This window comes from Dermochelys coriacea, chromosome 6 (assembly GCF_009764565.3).
Source record: "Dermochelys coriacea isolate rDerCor1 chromosome 6, rDerCor1.pri.v4, whole genome shotgun sequence".
NCBI lineage: Eukaryota > Metazoa > Chordata > Testudines > Dermochelyidae > Dermochelys > Dermochelys coriacea.
In genome coordinates, this window is record NC_050073.1 from 120,335,003 (window position 1) to 120,351,973 (window position 16,971).

A 16,971-nucleotide genomic window follows, 5' to 3' on the forward strand; every position below is an offset into this window, starting at 1 on the left:
CAATCTGATTTGTACCACAGTTAATAAAAATGAAAGGTTTGCGCTTGGTCTGAGACTTATATTTTATAAGTAGCTATATTTTTATAAAAATATTTTCACTAAGTTATAAAACCTGGACATGGTTTTTTATAATAATAATAAGACAGACTTAATATCATATTTGGATGAGATATATTACTTCACTTCCACAATTCTAGTATAATTACCTCGTTTCCCTACACTCCACTTTTAAGACTTTCTATTTTTTATAATACATAAGGATTTTTACAGTTGCAATCTAGAGAACCTAGTCCCTAAATATTCTGTTTTCAGACATGCGTGACAAGCTGGCTACTGCTGCAGAAGTGTAATGATGTGATAAATGCTAAATCAATATGTAGGCTTGCCTGGCAGCCTAAAAGTGGGAAGGTAAGTGACACATTGTTTTGCTGTCTATATTAGTCCTCTCTCTCTGCGAGTACTTAGCACATTGTTAACAACGGAATTTAAGACAGGCCAATCCACATCCCAACACCAAAAAATAAGAAAAGTGTTTTTGATGAAATTATTTAAAAAAACAAACCCTGGAAATGGATACTTGTTAAAGTACTGTATAGTCAGTGCCAAAGTGAGGTTGGCAATACTTCAGCTGTGAGCCTGATACAGTATTATATATTCAAGTTATGCTGAACAGGAAGGAACCCTGTTGGTGGGGAAATAACATCTTTGTACACTACTAGGTATCAAAGTGGTTCAGTTATTCTTTCATGTAAGTAAACTTTATACTGTGAATAATTTCTATTGTATAAATAAACAAGCCTTTTAAATAATAAGTTATTGTATTTTCAACAGAAGAATAAAATTGATTTTAGTGTTAATGAAGAAGTGCTGATTGTTACATTACAAATAAAATGTGTATATATAATGTGAAACTTACCCAGCCATAGTAAAGGAGTTTTGGACAGGGAGCTAAGTGAAAGTGGGAGACATGGCAAAACCCCTCTTCCAGCTTATGATCTGAAAAAATGGTTGCAACTTCTACACGCCATGTGGAGTTCCCATCCACTGGATCTGCGTAAATGCATTTCCATTGTCCCCTCACAAAGTTTGCCTGAATAATCCACTTCAGGCCATCTTGTTCCGAGGCTTTATGTGGAGTCTCTTTGCCCATGTCCTCTATCACTGGTACCAGGAGGCTTAAGTTGTGCAGAAGACCATGTATCACCCTTTTGTGCCTCTTGAAGGTCACTTACAGTCCATTAGTTTTGCATGTTGCTTTACAGGTATGCACTTTGTATACAATTCTAAAACAGTAACAGTTTTGATTGGCAGAACAATCTATATTGCATTCATATCTTGAAATTTAAACAAATATATTATTTTTCTTATTTAGATCTAATGTAAGAAGTACTTTGAACTGCAGTGGTCTATGGGGTGACTGGCAGTAACTTTGTTTTTTTCCTTGGTTTTTTATACTCTTTGAATTAGGTGAAATTATCTTGTTTAGGTGTCAAATATTCAAAGATTTATATATAAATATTATCTAACAATATAAGTATAAAATATTAATACATCCTATCAAAAGGTTTTATAGATATCAACTTTTGAAGGGGTCCATTGGGGGAAGTTTTATTTATAAGCAGTTGAAAACTATTTATAAATTTTGCTAGCTGTTCCAAAGGTCAGGATTTCTGTAATTTTCAGGTTTCATAGTAGCAGCCATGTTAGTCTGTATTAGCAAAAAGAAAAGGAGTACTTGTGGCACCTTAGAGACTAACAAATTTATTAGAGCATAAGCTTTCGTGAGCTACAGCTCACTTCATCCGATGCTGTAGCTCACGAAAGCTTATGCTCTAATAAATTTGTTAGTCTCTAAGGTGCCACAAGTACTCCTTTTAATTTTCAGGGGCAGCTGTCAGCCTCTTCACCCTTCTGCCAGAAATAAATGCAGATTAAAATACAAACTGCTATGCTCAAATATGCTTACTTATGGTTTCTTGAAATTTCCAATATAATTCACAATGTTTTGTCTGTCTTTATTTTATCAATCAACAATGTTGGGATGCTAATTAAGATACTGTGTCAGATTGGCTGTTGTGACAGTTACAACTATAATGTCACTTCTGAATAAAGGAACTACACTGCTTGTTGGCAGCTATAATTAGCCTTATTTGAATGGGAAGGGACATGTGAAATAAAACTAAAGCTGTTTAACAAAATTTGATTTGTCCTAAATTAACAGATTTTTTTCCCCTGAATAGTTACTAGCCGTTCCAGTTGAGAAAGTTGTTAAACTGTACAGAAGAGAAACTTGGGATAATCAATTTGATCTTTCAGATAATTTCATTACTCAGGTAAGTGCCCTAAATCATAGGTTTGTAAACTTTGTCATAGGGTGAAACACATCCCCTTAGAAATTGTCTCATGGACATGTACCCTCCAGGTCAACTTCCCTCTCATTTGCAATCTTGTTATAGTCCTGTGGAATCTACCTCAGTAGTTTATATAGAATAGTAATATTAGGAAAGTATCTGTAGTGTTTTGAAGTATCCTTGGATGCAATGTGGTAGAAAATCAAGAGGAGAGACAGCACCATGTAACCAGCCAGATCTCTGTGGGTCTGAGTTTGGGAACATCTGTTCCAGATGTTTGTTCCAAATAGATTTAATACAAAGAGAACTGTTAGAAATATTTCTTTGCTTGCTTGCATAATAGAGATTTCATTATTCTACTCTATATATTGATTAATTGAAATCTGCCTACATAGTAGGGAAATAGCAACTTTGCGATCTCCTGTCTTATAACATCATGTCTTTGGAGATCGCTGGGTAGGAGAATGCAAATTCACCTACATGGTAATTTAAATATATGTGTACCTAGGCCTACAAGAGTCTTGGTACAGTACATGTGTAAATCACTGGGCGTATCGTCAGTGGAACAGTTCTTAATAGTCTTTCAAATATAATCTTATAATCTTAATATAATAGTCTTTAAAATATAAAACAGTCTTTTATGCATACATAACTCCAGCTAAAATGGTTGCTTTCTGCAGTTGCAAAATGCATTTTGCTCCTGTCCACGTGTTGCAGGACATTTGAAAAACTCAGACTTTGTTGCACTTCTTCATAGCATGCAATGACTGAAAATAAGTACTCTGAATGAAAAGGAATAAAAAACATGCTGATTTTTAAAGAGTGGCTCTTATAAGAGGGTAGCAAAAAATCCTCCCACAGACAGCTGGATATAGTTTGCTAAAAGTTCTTAATCTTTTTCATAGATGTCTATTTTACTATACGGGACCAAGAACATTGTTAACGCTCAACTAATAGTAATGTCTACTTTCCCTAGACTCTGAGTATTGTGACCTGGTCTCCCTGCGGACAGTATATAGCAGCTGGAAGTGTCGATGGTTGTATAGCAGTTTGGAATGTGGACACTCAGGAGTGCATGGAGAGGTATTAATTGCTTTCCATAAAATATATAAATGTTTATCTATTGTTTTCACAAAGGGGAGTTTTTTCTTATCCCTTATTTTTAGACTCTGTCCATGTACATAGATACATAATTTGCTTATAGAAAGCTCTTAAAAAGATATATATGTAGATTTACAAAAAATTCCACTTTCTCTTGCTCCCTGAGCTGGGAGCAGTAGAGAGGCAGATCACTCATGGTTAGATTAGTGTTCTTGCGCTACATTATCACTACGATGGGTTTTTTTTCTCTTTCTGATAATAGCTCACCTTAACTGATCACTCTCGTTATAGTGGGTATGGCAATACCCATTTTTTCATGTTCTATGTGTGTGTGTGTGTGTGTGTGTGTGTATATATAGATATCTTCCTACTGTATTTTCCACTGCATGCATCCGATGAAGTGGGTTTTAGCCCACGAAAGCTTATGCTCAAATAAATTTGTTAGTCTCTAAGGTGCCACAAGTGCTCCTCATTCTTTTTGCTGATACAGACTAACATGGCTACAACTCTGAAACAGGTAATAATGTTGATTTATAAACTTTGTTAAAAGAAACACTAATACTTATGTTGCAGTCAAGGTCTTTATTTATTGGCAGCTGAAGTTTTGTTTTGTGTTTTATTTTGTCAGCCTTCTGCACTAATGGCCCGCCTCTTGTCATAAAATACTCAAATCGCCCAATGGGTAGATCTAATTGAGTATCACTGATCTAGACTGACTTCCTGCGTATTGCAGGCCACAGACCCTCTTCCTCCCCTCCCCCCCCCCATTCCTGCAATAGGCCCATAACCTCTGGCTGAGTTATTGAAGTCCTCAAATCTTGATTTTAAAGACTTCAAGTTACAGAGAATCCACCATTTACTCTAGTTCAAACCAGCAAGTGACCCATGCTGCAGAGAAGATGAACCCCCCTGTGGATCTCTACCAATCTGACCTGGGGAAATAGTTCCTTCCCAATCCCAAATATGGCAATCAGTTAGACCCTGAGCATGTGAGCAAGTCTTACCAGCCAGACACATGGGAAAAAATTCCCTCTCCCCAGAACTCTCCCCATCTAGAGTCCCATTTGTGGCCCTTGGAGATATTTGCTAATAGCAGTCGTGGATGTGCTGTATGCCATTGGAGGCAACCTCATCATACCATCTCCTCCATACATTTATCAAGCTCAGTCTTGAAACAAGTTAGGTTTTTTTGCCCAACTACTCCCCTTAAAAGGCTGTTCAAGAATGTCACTCCTCTGATGGTTAAAAATCTTTGTCTAATTTCAAGCCTAAACTTGTTGATGGCCAGTTTATGTCCATATGTTCTTGTGCCAACATTGGCCCTTTACTTAAATAACTCTTTCCCCTCCCTGTTGTTTATCCCTCTAATGTATTTATTGAGAGCAATCATATCTTCCCTCAGCCTTTGTTTTTTTAGCTAAACAAGCCAAGCTCCTTAAGTCTCCTGTCATAAGGCAGTTTCTCCATTTCTCTGATCATCATAGTAGCCCTTTTCTGCACCTCGTAATTTTGTTGTTGCTACATTTATCTATTTGTTGTTTTGTAGTACTGAGGAGCACGAGAACTTTGCAGAATACACCTATGAAGGTTCCTATCTTAAGAAGCTTAAAAACATTTTTTTTTTGTTTTTAGGATGAAACATGAGAAAAGTTACACAATTTGTGGGCTGGCATGGCACCCCAAAGGTGGGCAAATAGCATATACAGACACTGAAGGAAATCTGGGACTGCTTGAGAATGTTTGTAATAGAGATGAAAAGAAATCAAGTGGCAAGGTAATAAAAAATATTACTTAACCCTTATCTGTATTGGTTAAGCAATCATGCTTATTTTGACTGAGTACATAAAAACTCAAAGCTCTAGCAGCCTCAGCCCCTGTATGGTTTGATTATTAGCTAATCCAATTTGTGAATGCAAGGTTCAGAAAAATGCTCTTTGAGGATTGTTTTTTCACTTTAGGTCTCCAGTGCAGTGACAAAGGACTACAACGATCTTTTTGATGAAGATGATGACTTTTTAAACACAGACCTAATTGAGCCACGATCATCTCCAAAGGTCCTATCTAATGAGGAAGATGATGATGATGACGACCTCATGCTAGCTTCAGGCCATCCTAGACAACGAGGGGCAATAATAGAGGACGATGAGAACTCACTAGGTACAGAATGAACTGGATTCTACAGCTCTTAGTGTTTTTTTGGGCTCTGATAGCTTTTTATTGAGTCTTACCTACATCCTCTGTTCAAATACGGCCTCTGTTTTATCACACTGCACAGTTTTTAGTGTTTTCTTTAATTGTTTTCTATCTCATCTGCCATGGTAATCTTCTGATATTAAAGTTTTACCTTCTAGATACTGCACTGATGAAAGTTAATTCCAACCTTGAAAAAGATGATGACAATGACCAAGATGGTAGCATTCCAGTTCTGCCAGTATCAACCACCCAAAGACCTTTCTATGATGGACCAATGCCAACTCCCCAGCAAAAGCCATTTCAGTCTGGTTCCACCCCTTCGCACCTCATGCACCGCTTCATGGTAAGTCTAATTTTATCTATGGCTGTGTTGATTGATATGATAACTTCTTCAGTAATTACTGACATTACTTCTTGTTTGACTTGCCTAAGACTAAAATCAATTTTTTTACTGTTATCTTGGAAAACTGTAAAATTTGACATACCTCTAAAGCTAAATAATAAATGTAGTCTTCTGTTAATACCCAGAGCTCTTAATGGTATACTTTGCACTTAGCACCTTTTACCTGTAAATCTCAAAGTACTTCTAAAAAGATGGGTAAGTATCATCGCCATTTTACACATGGAGAAAGTGGGCTGTAGAGAGGTTAAGTAACTTGCCTAAATCACACATGAGTTAGAAATTTCTATTTTTATTTATTTTGATGTAGACACAATATTTTGTTTTAAGGGAAAATTAGAATATGACATTTTGTACCTGTGCTATTGCGTTCTAGATAAAATACTCTTTTTTAAATCGTTTATCTTCAACTATGACTAAGATTAAGATTTTGTCACTGTTATTTTTAGTAAAAGTCACGGACAGGTTGCGGGCAATAAACAAAAATTAATGGAAGCCTGCGACCTTTCCATGACTTTTACTAAAAATAAATGGGGTGGGAGGAGGGGCTGACTGCTGGGGGGGACTGACAGCCCGAGTCCCACTGCGGGAGGGAGGTGGGGACCGACAGTTGCTGCTGCTGCAGGGGGTGGGGAGGGGGAGACAGTACCAACTCCAGCTCTGGCTGCTGACAGCTCCAGCTGTGGCCCCTGGGAGGCGGCGGGGGGACAGCTCTGGCCATGGGGGGGAAACGGGGGGACAGCTCCGGCCTCAGCAGCTGACAGCCACTTTTAAACTGTTCATAGGTGTGAATAATTTAACTGGCTTCTTTGGAATTGCTAATATTCTTCACCTTTTGTCTTATAGGTGTGGAACTCTATTGGTATTATTCGTTGTTATAATGATGAGCAAGACAATGCTATAGATGTGGAATTTCACGATACCTCTATACATCATGCAACACACTTGCCAAATTCTCTGAATCACACAATGGCTGATCTTTCCAGTGAAGCTATCCTGTTGGCATGCGAGAGCACAGAGGAGCTTGCAAGGTAGTCTATAGTGCATCTGCATGGAACCTGTATTGTGGAATTAAAGTCAGCATGTTCGAAGAGCTCTTTGAAGTTATCACCTTTTGGTTTTTGATCTTGATTTAAAAAAAAAAATTGTTGGTGGATTTTCACATCCTTCCGCTATGTAGATTTAAGGAGTATCCTAATACTTTATGTAGTGCAGGTAGTTTTTCTTTGTTTCTTGTTGTTTGAAGTTCTTCTGCCTTTCCAAGTGTATATTGGAAGATTTTAATGCATTGATGTCTCAAGCGAAACTCTACATATTAATGACAGAATTTCAGTCCCCTCAAGTCAATAATGCATGATAAGGCATTGTTGGCCAGATTGTTACTTCCCTCTGCAGTAGTAGGAATGATGATAGAAAGCTATTGTGTCTGAGCATTGGTCGTAGATGCATTTTAGCTGCAGGGCACACACTGACAGAATGATTTAAGTGTGTGCACTGTATAGTGCTTCTTAGAACCTGCTGATGAAACATGCAGTACATGCTTTCCAAAAGCATCTGGGAAATGTTCTGGGGTGAGAAAGATCTTCACCCATTTCCTCACCCAGTTCATCCATGTACAACTAGCCAAAATGTAGATCTTCATTTATAAAATGGGATCAGCATCTACTAGTTATAGGAGCTCTGAAAAACCTGTAAATTTTTCAAAACTTTTTCAAAAGTGTGTCAAATACTTGGGAGTGTGCCTTTTTTGCCTTCTGGTGTTTGAATGTAACAGGACTCTAAAGCGGCTGTATTTTTAAATTTGCGATATGAAAGGCGTTGCACTTGGAATTCCACTTTTAAATGACAAACAGGAATATAATGGCCAGTAATGACCCACACAGGGATCAAGCCCTAAGCATGTAGCCTTATCCCGGGGTAGATCTTACTTACCTCTGACCGATATATGTGGGAGTTTGTCTTTTTTATTTCTTTTTATGTCCTTGCAGCACTGAATAGAACTATTCATGCAAATAAACTCTCATCAAATTGAAATTTTAAAAGCAATTGGCTTGTGTCTATCTCTTAAAGTTTAAATTTTAAAAACTAAAAGTTTTAATAAAAAAAAAACTGAATTTGTCAGGAAAATGTGACAAGATTTGTAGGGCCTGATTTTCAGATGTGCTTAGTGTCCTCAACTCACATTAATTTTAATTGGAGTTGGAGTTGCTCAGCACATCTAAAGATCCCACCCATAGACTCCAGTCAGATTCAACATCATGCTTTTGAAGAATCTAGATTTCTGAAGCTGCAAGTTGAATTGGATGATAAGTCACTGAGCAATAGGATTACAAATGGCAATCTGCACGAATCATGCCATTTCACTTGTCTGATAGTTGCAGATTGTAGGTAATCCCCAGTCTCAGAAAATAATAAAACTTTACAGAGCACAGGTAAGTCGATGGTGTATTTTAAGTCATGCCGTCTATTTCAGACTTAAATGTTTTCCTTTTATTCCTCTCATTTTTTAGCAAGCTTCATTGCGTTCATTTTAGCTCTTGGGATTCCAACAAGGAATGGACAGTAGATATGCCAAAGGATGAAGATATTGAAACTATTTGTCTGGGTCAGGGCTGGGCTGCTTGTGCCACTAGTGCAATGCTAACTCGTGTGTTTACAATTGGTGGAGTTCAGAAAGAGATCTTCAGTCTCCCTGGTCCAGTGGTGTCAATGGCGGGACATGGAGAGCAGCTTGTGGTTATTTATCACAGAGGTACTCTTCTTCCTCTCAGGCTTTTTTTTGGGGGGGTTTGTTTTAAATCCCTACCATCTCTTGTTAGTGGTTTCAAATATTGGTTTATTGTGCATGGTCACCAATTCTTCTTTTCTTTCCCTCACTCTGTGCTTCCTCTCTCCCTCTCCACCAGTTACTCCTTTTATTGCAGCAAACCCACAAATGTCATTAAACAATAAATCCTATATATTCAAACTTGAATGCCTTAAATTAGGCACCTAAAAATAAGTAACCTAATTTTGAGAGGTGCTAAGGATGCACAGCTCCCAGTGACTTCAGTGGGAGTTGTAGGTGCTCAACACTTGTGAAAATCAGCAAAAAAAAATTTTGCTTGAAAATTTAGGGACTCAAGTTTGCAAATGTTGGCCTCGTTGCATATTTATACACATCTATCACTTAAAATAGCTTGAATTCTGAAGAAGAATATGCAATAGACATTTAATTGCTAGGCAGGAACAAATGAATGCTTTGATAATTGGCTGAGTTTGTGGGGAGAGGATTGTAACTGTAAGATAGCCATGATCCAACTTGGATACAAGATACACAGGAGGAAATTGCCCCTGTAGTTTGTAAAAACAAATATTACGCATGTACTTGTAAAAGCTGTAGCTGATCTTATAAGATACACACAACATGTACCCACATATCTGAGATCAGAATTGGGTTCTCAGTTATTTGACCTACGAGTTCAGGCATAGACCTGAGATAGAATTACTCAGAGGAAGATGCATTTTATCTTCAGATTCTGTCTAATCAAATATAAAATTATTTTGTTATGCAACACAGTCATTGGGTTGACCTTCTTTTCTTACTAGGTACTGGCTTTGATGGGGACCAGTGCCTTGGAGTGCAGCTGATAGAGTTAGGAAAAAAGAAGAGGCAGGTTTTACATGGAGATCCACTTCCTCTTACAAGGAAATCCTACCTGATGTGGGTAGGATTTTCAGCAGAAGGTAAGATGATGCAGCTATGTGATGAGAGTTCCAGTGAGCAATCTTGGCTCTTTTAGATAGAGAATATGGCAGAATTGTTCATCTAACTTTTAAAAAATAAGATGTTTCTGTAACTCCAATTTGTTTTTAAAGTCTCTTGACCACCGATCCATCCATTGTCCTCTGATATAAATGTGGTAATTGGAAATCTTAGTGCATTTACAGTATTAAAAAAATACATTAAAATGTTACCAAAAACCTTGAGCCAATTGGCTTCCCTCCTGCCTCCCCCCAAAAAACTACATCTCTTCTATTCTATTGAAATGGAAAAAACTTGAGATCTGTCCCCAATATCTGCTTAGGGAAAAGCCTGTGAGAAAAATAGATAAGCCCTGTAGCGTTCTAAGAAGGTCAACAAAGTCTCCTCTAGAACTGAGGGCCCGTAGCTGGGAACCCTATGCCATCAACCACTCCCCTTTTAAATGTGCTGGCTTTTAAGTCAGTTCTTCAGCTAACCTCAACTGCTGCAGTATAGCATGAGGAGAGGTGTTCTCTGCAATAGTCAGGAGCAAAATTATAAAGTTATTTTATAGGTTGCAGCCAACACCTTGACTTGGACCTGGACACAAATTAGAAACAAGAGCACACTGTGGACTACAGGTGTCATTCTCCCAGTGAGAAGCACCACTAAATATTCAGAAACTGCATTCTGTACTACCTGAAATGTGAGTGGTCTTCAACGACAGCTTTGTGTGCAATAATAATTGCAGCTTGAGGTGACAGAAACTGGATAGCTGGGCAGCTCTGCATCCAGAAAGAGAGGTTCCAATCTGCTAGTTATACACAGATGAGAAGAACCTTTCTTGGCTATTAATGCTACTTGAGTGCTAAAAAATACTGGGGTTCTGGCTTTCACACCTTATTGACTAAATGCAGATAAACACCCTCAAGTCCAAGGACAGCTATCAGCCCTAACATCTCTTCTGAATATTTTCTGTGCCAACCAGTATTACCTCTTTCTTCTATGGATTGAGTCTCCACCATCTAACTTTCATCCAAGCCCTAATTTTGGTTGGATAGTGAGAGAGCAGAGAAACTGCACCATCTGAATCAAATATAGATGATGATTACAGCTGCTAAGTAGTTGAATTTGGGAACTACCTGCGTGGGAGTTTCAGGATAAACTGCAAATACTGCTGTGCCTTGGATTGAAGAGAGAAACCTTTTCTCTGTTGAACTTCTAACTTCTGAGATTTATAGTAGGAAAAAGTGCTTATTCCCAAAGTTGTGGTTTTTCCTAAAGTAGCTTATTTTATGTCAAATTCTTGAAATCTTTCAGGAATTTCAATCTCTTACGTATCTCTATGTTTAAATGTCAGTTTGAATAATCTGGCCAGCAGGTGGTGCAGCTTTCTAATCAAACAGTCGCTTCTGCATCCGATGAAGTGAGCTATCGCTCACGAAAGCTTATGCTCAAATAAATTTGTTCGTCTCTAAGGTGCCACAAGTACTCCTTTTCTTTCTCCCAAACAGTTTGTACTTTTGGGCTGGAGGACATTACTTAATATTTGGGCATTGTAACCATGTGCTGCTGCCTAGCAGCATCTGCCCATAAATCCTCAGTCATATTGTGGTCTTAGATTGAGTTGGCTGCCAGAACAATGCTTGTGTTTGTTACAAATAGGTACCCCATGTTATGTGGATTCGGAGGGAATTGTGAAGATGTTGAACAGAGGACTTGGGAACACCTGGATTCCAGTATGTGACACAAGAGAATACTGCAAAGGAAAATCTGATCATTATTGGGTAATTGGCATCCATGAAAACCCCCAGCAGCTGAGGTGGGATATTGCAAAGAGAGTTGTTTGTCTTGGTCATGGTATACATGTTATATTTCCCCTTTATAATAATAGGAACTGTAAAGAAACTTTAACTAACATGATTTTTAAAGGGTAAATAGCTAATAAATATGCTCAGAAAGTGATCCAATTATATATGTAATTTTTAAAATGGACATTTAATTACTAAATTGACCTTGAATAAAATTGTTAATAACAATTTGATAAAGAAATTTCTAATGTGTGGCTAACAGGCATCTTACATTTTATCGTGAATTACAAACCTTACTAAAATTACAATTTTCTAAAGCAAAGAAGTTTGTAAGCTTTCTTCGGACTATGGGGTTCCTAAAACAGCATCATAAGCTCCCAATTCCATTTGGTCCAGTCCTACATTGCTTTTTTAATACCTTGATCACTTTGTATACTTTTCCTCCTCATATCCCCTCAACAATTGCCAGATCCTGCAGTGGCATCCACATGAGTGGATCCCTGTGAAGATCCAGTCGTAGCTGGTTATTTGTGTGATAATACTTAGCCTATGACTGTGAGGAGCTGTGAGTGAACTGTCATTTTATAGAGCAATATATGACAATAACATTGTTTTAAGTAATTGATAGTTTTGTATTCCTTTTTTTAATGCACCCAAGCATCCTATCTAATTGCTGATCCACACTAGGTTGGCCTCTTTGTTCAGCTATCTATGACTTCTCCTGCATCCTTTTCCAGAGAGGTTCCCGCCAGTTCAGAACCCGTCAGCTTGTTTTTTCAATGGTGCGCTACTCTACAGACTGTTGGCAGATAAATTTAGAAAAAATGTACAGTAGAACCTCAAAGGTACGAACACCAGAGTTGCGGACTTACTGGTCAACCATACACCATGTGGAACTGGAAGTAATCAATCAGGCAGCAGCGGAGACAAAAAAAAAAAATACAAAAAAACAACCAGCTCAGGGCTTCAGCCACAACAGGTTGGGGCTACAGCTGCGGGGTGGGGGAGGGTCAGGCCTCCGGGAAGGGGGCTCGGGGTTTCTGACCCTCAGGTTTCAGCTTCAGTGCTCCGCCATAGCTAAAGTCCCAAGCCCTGGCATGTTCCCCCCTACCCCCCTGGCTGAAACCGGGATTGAAGCCATAGGGAGCTCTGAGCCCCTGTTCCCCCTGTGAGGCTGAAACAGGGAGCGAAGCTATGGGGCTGAAGTCCAGAGCCCCAGCACTCCCTCCAGGTGTAAAGCCCTGGGAGTTGAGGCCCCCCCACACACACACCTGGAGCCTTGACACCACCCCCACCCCATGGCTGCAGCGCCAACGCCCCCATAGCTGAGGTCCGTAACATCTTGTTCAGAGTTACAGAACATTTCAGAATTGCGAACAACCTCCATTCCCGAGGTATCCATAACTCTGAGGTTCTCCTGTAATTCAAAATTGAGCTTTTTACATTCCTCTGTAGTTTTTTATTAAGTGAAAGTATTTTCTGTCACTAGCAGACTTCAATTCGCTGTCCACTTCCTCTTTCAGATCTTTAAATAACCCTGGTCTCCAGGAAACTCATTAAAATGTGTATCAAACTGGTGGGATGACTGAGTCAGAGTCATCATGAGTTTTTTCCTCCTGCTCCTCTAAGAAAAAGGGTGCTCCCCTATGAATTGCAAAGAACGTTTTATTCAAAGCCACCACAACTGCTAAAGATAAGAAAGCAGGGGAGGCTCATTGTTTGGTGTTTCATTTATCAAACCTTATGCAGTAATTGACACACCTAACCAGACCAGTAATGCTTCCTCTTTTTTTATGCAGTGTTAAGGAGAAATTTTGTTAATGCTGCAGTGATGCAGCTCTACAGATCACCTTTCCCAAACTGACATTTTACTTAGCTGAATCCTGCAAGAGAGTACCAGCTTAAATGCCATTATAGTGCTACCATAATGCTAGAGTCACTTTATTCAGGACTGTATGTGTGATCCAGTACGTCAAAAAGCAGAACGTGCTACAAGACTGTCTTGAGAGAGAGTGTGTGTGTGTCCCCATCCCTTTCCATCACACACACCACTCCTCAGCCAAAAATAAAACAAACAATAAGAAAGCCAGCTCAAATTCTGCAATTATCTTCTGTTTTTCTGTGTACCATGATTTGGATAAATTGGAATTTACAGTTTCTAGAATATACTAAATCGTGTGTTAGAAATTTGCTATAATGTTTTTATTGTTTGCTGTATTTAAAGTATCTAAAGTGAACAAGAGAATGGAATAGGGAACTCTGGTGTAGCTGACATTGTGGAGCATATGTTCTGGTCTTTACATGAGTTTTTATTTGTCTCACCAGTTGTACAGATGTAAAAATACAATTTTTGTAAATGACAAACCCTGTTAAAATATCTTGTTCCTTCTATATTCTTGGGAGACCTGACTTGCAGTTTGGCTTTGCTGTAGATTTTGAGTGGTTTGTTTGTGTTTTGTTTTCCTTGGACAGGTGCATTCCTTGTAAAGGAGCTCGGTTCCCTCCTACACTTCCACGTCCTGCTGTAGCAATTTTATCCTTTAAACTTCCTTACTGTCAAATTACAACAGAAAAAGGACAGATGGAGGTATGTAGACTTTATCAACAAATTGGGATGAGATTATGAAATTAATCATAGAATATCAGAGTTGGAAGGGACCTCAGGAGATCATCTAGTCCAACCTCCTGCTCAAAGCAGGCACAATCCCCAATTTTTTTTGCCCCAGATCTCTAAATGGCCCCCTCAAGGATTGAACTCACAACCCTGGGTTTAAGCAGGCCAATGCTCAAACCACTGAGCTATCCCTCCCTCCCTTATCTTAAGTGTTCCTAGTGAACAGGGGTCCACATTATTAAAACCCCCACTGCAAAGAGGCAAACTATTAAATACATGACAGCACTGAACTAGTGTTCTGCTCCTAGATCAAGGTTGAGGCACGTCGGTAGGATAGTATAGGGAAACTTCCACTTCTGACGTCCATCTGTACATAAATAGGGGTCTTCAGTCTCCAGGGCTGTCAATCTGGCATCTTTCACTAAATTTATTGCAAAATATTTAACCCCAATAAACAATTTTGGAACTGTACTACAAAGAGGCAGCATAGAGTCTGTGGAAGAGATCTAGGTGTGGAGTTCGTTCAGGTTTGGTAGTTCATGCAAGTTTTTTATTGTTAAAATTGTATGTACCAAGGAGAATATAGAACAAAGTTGATAGAATCAATGTAAGTTTACACATTAAGAAATGCTATCTCCCTTTGATCTTCAAAATCTAATCTGTCTGCTTTTCAAAAGTGATTAACATTTTTTGGCTGCCTTAGTGTTTGGGGCCCAACTTGAAACCCATTATAGGTGTCTGATTTTCAGGCACTGCTGAGCACCCAACTTTTGAAAATCAGGCTCTTTTAAAGTATTTAATTAAGCACGCAAAATTATTACTCATTCTGAAAATTTTGGTCTTCAGGTTTAATTTGTCTCTTAAAGTAGAGACTAGTTGAAAAAAGATGCAAATGTAGAATATTCTTCGGTATCTCTGCAAAAGATCTGTATTTTGCTCCAAATTCTGATTTGATTTAAACCTCCTTTCAGTAGGGGTGCACATGGTGTAAACTGGCACTGAGTTTTAATCTCCATCTCAGTGGCAATTTCATATGTTTTGAAATCTATGCTTACTGATCTATGTATACCAGGCATCTCAAACTCAAATCACTATGAGGCCTACATAAGGACTAGTATATTGGCCCGAGGGCCGCATCACTGAAACCTTTTCATACAATGATACAAAAGTAGAGTCAAAAATGAAAAAAATGAGGAGTAATATAGTATGTTATTAAAAGTCAATGTATTAACTTTTTTAAAACTGTAATGCGAAGAGGGGTTTTAATAAAATATAAATACCTGTAACTATTCCTTATGTGGTCAGTAACACTGATGATGATCTACACTAACAGTCTATCAACATAGCTGTAAATGCAGGAACTTTTTAAAGTAACTATTCATACAAAATACGTTGCCATTTTTAACAAACATTCTTCCCAGCTACTCAGAGCTAAGAATCATACATGCTGAATGTCATACTTCAGACTGCTCGTCTAGTCCATGAGGCCCCGCCCCTGTCCCGCCTCTTCCCATCCCTTCCCTGCCCGCATTCTAACCCCTTCCCCAAAGTCCCCACTCCCACTCTGCCCCCCCCAGTGCACCACGTCCCCGCTCCTCCCCCCTCCCTCCTGGCTCCTAAGTGCCACCAAACAGCTGTTTGGTGGCAGGAAGCGCTGGGAGATAAACGGAGGAGCGGGGATATGGCGCACTCAGAGGAGGGGGGGCTGGCGGAGGGGAGGGGAGCTTGGCTGCTGGTGGAGTCAGCGCCTGTGGTGGGGCTGCAGGAAATAACTCCGTGTTTGAGACCCCTGATGTATACAGAAGAAGCTTCAGTAAAAAATACTGTATTCTTTTGTGAAGTGTTCAATGGTTTTCCTCCATTTTTCCAACAGTACTGACTGAATGTGTATCTCATTGTCCTTGCTAAGCAGTGGAAGGACTTCCTGAAGTGTTAATTTGGCTGGAGGGAGCTTGTATTTTAGGTAGTGTCTACAGGGGTTCTCAAACTGGTGGTCGGACCCCTCGGGGGGTCCCAAGGTTATTACATGGGGGATCACGAGCTGTCAGCCTCCACCCCAAACCCCACTTTGCCTCCAGCATTTATAATGGTTTTAAATATATAAAAAAGTGTTTTTAATTTATAAGGGAGGGGTCACACTCAGAGGCTTGCTGTGTGAAAGGGGTTACCAGTACAAAAGTTTGAGAAACACTGGTCTACACTACAGGACTTAACGGTTCCCAATTGATCCAAAGAGCGTGGACTATCTTAAACACAAATGGTTCCAATTGTGCATGTTAGCCCTGTTTATTTGTGTTGCAGACCACTGCAGTTTTGTCCAGTGTCCATGCTAGTGCTGTTTTATACTGTTTCACTTAAAATGCCTTCTGGTATTCTATCCTACAGTTTCTGTTACAGCTCCGAGAAGCAGTGGATTTTGGGGATTTTGAAAGGCTGCCTTTCAATGCACTGTAGAACAGTAGTAGTAGGACTGTTTGGACTGTTTTATTCTGAATGGTTGGCATTGTCCACTCTAGCACTAAACTGGTGAAGGCTCAGATAGTTCCGATTAGACCAGATTCAGTCCAGCTGTGAACAAGTATAATATAAATGGCGTTTATTGTGCATGTAAGCTATTTGGAGCTAGGGTTGCCAACCCTCCAGGATTGTTATATGATGAATCCTCCAGAAATGCATACAATCAACATTGACAACACTATTTGGAGCACTTTTGTGTGTGGATATGATGTGGTTTAGAAGCATGACATAAAGTTCGACTCATAGGACTACAAGGGACT

The 16,971-nt window shown here is 39.1% G+C and overlaps 1 protein-coding gene across 4 annotated transcripts in view; it reads left to right on the plus strand.

The window, feature by feature from the left end:
• Positions 1–16,971, plus strand: part of WDHD1 (WD repeat and HMG-box DNA binding protein 1) — a 51,721-nt gene that overhangs the window by 17,493 nt on the left and 17,257 nt on the right. For all 4 annotated transcript variants that reach the window (XM_043517713.1, XM_043517711.1, XM_038406904.2 and 1 more), the window contains exons 7-17: positions 313–408; positions 2,241–2,333; positions 3,328–3,434; positions 5,085–5,226; positions 5,411–5,609; positions 5,804–5,988; positions 6,892–7,076; positions 8,556–8,797; positions 9,634–9,771; positions 11,435–11,591; positions 14,053–14,167. In XM_043517713.1, coding sequence (XP_043373648.1) covers positions 313–408; positions 2,241–2,333; positions 3,328–3,434; positions 5,085–5,226; positions 5,411–5,609; positions 5,804–5,988; positions 6,892–7,076; positions 8,556–8,797; positions 9,634–9,771; positions 11,435–11,591; positions 14,053–14,167 — 1,659 coding nt within the window. The remainder of the gene's footprint in view (positions 1–312; positions 409–2,240; positions 2,334–3,327; positions 3,435–5,084; positions 5,227–5,410; positions 5,610–5,803; positions 5,989–6,891; positions 7,077–8,555; positions 8,798–9,633; positions 9,772–11,434; positions 11,592–14,052; positions 14,168–16,971) is intronic.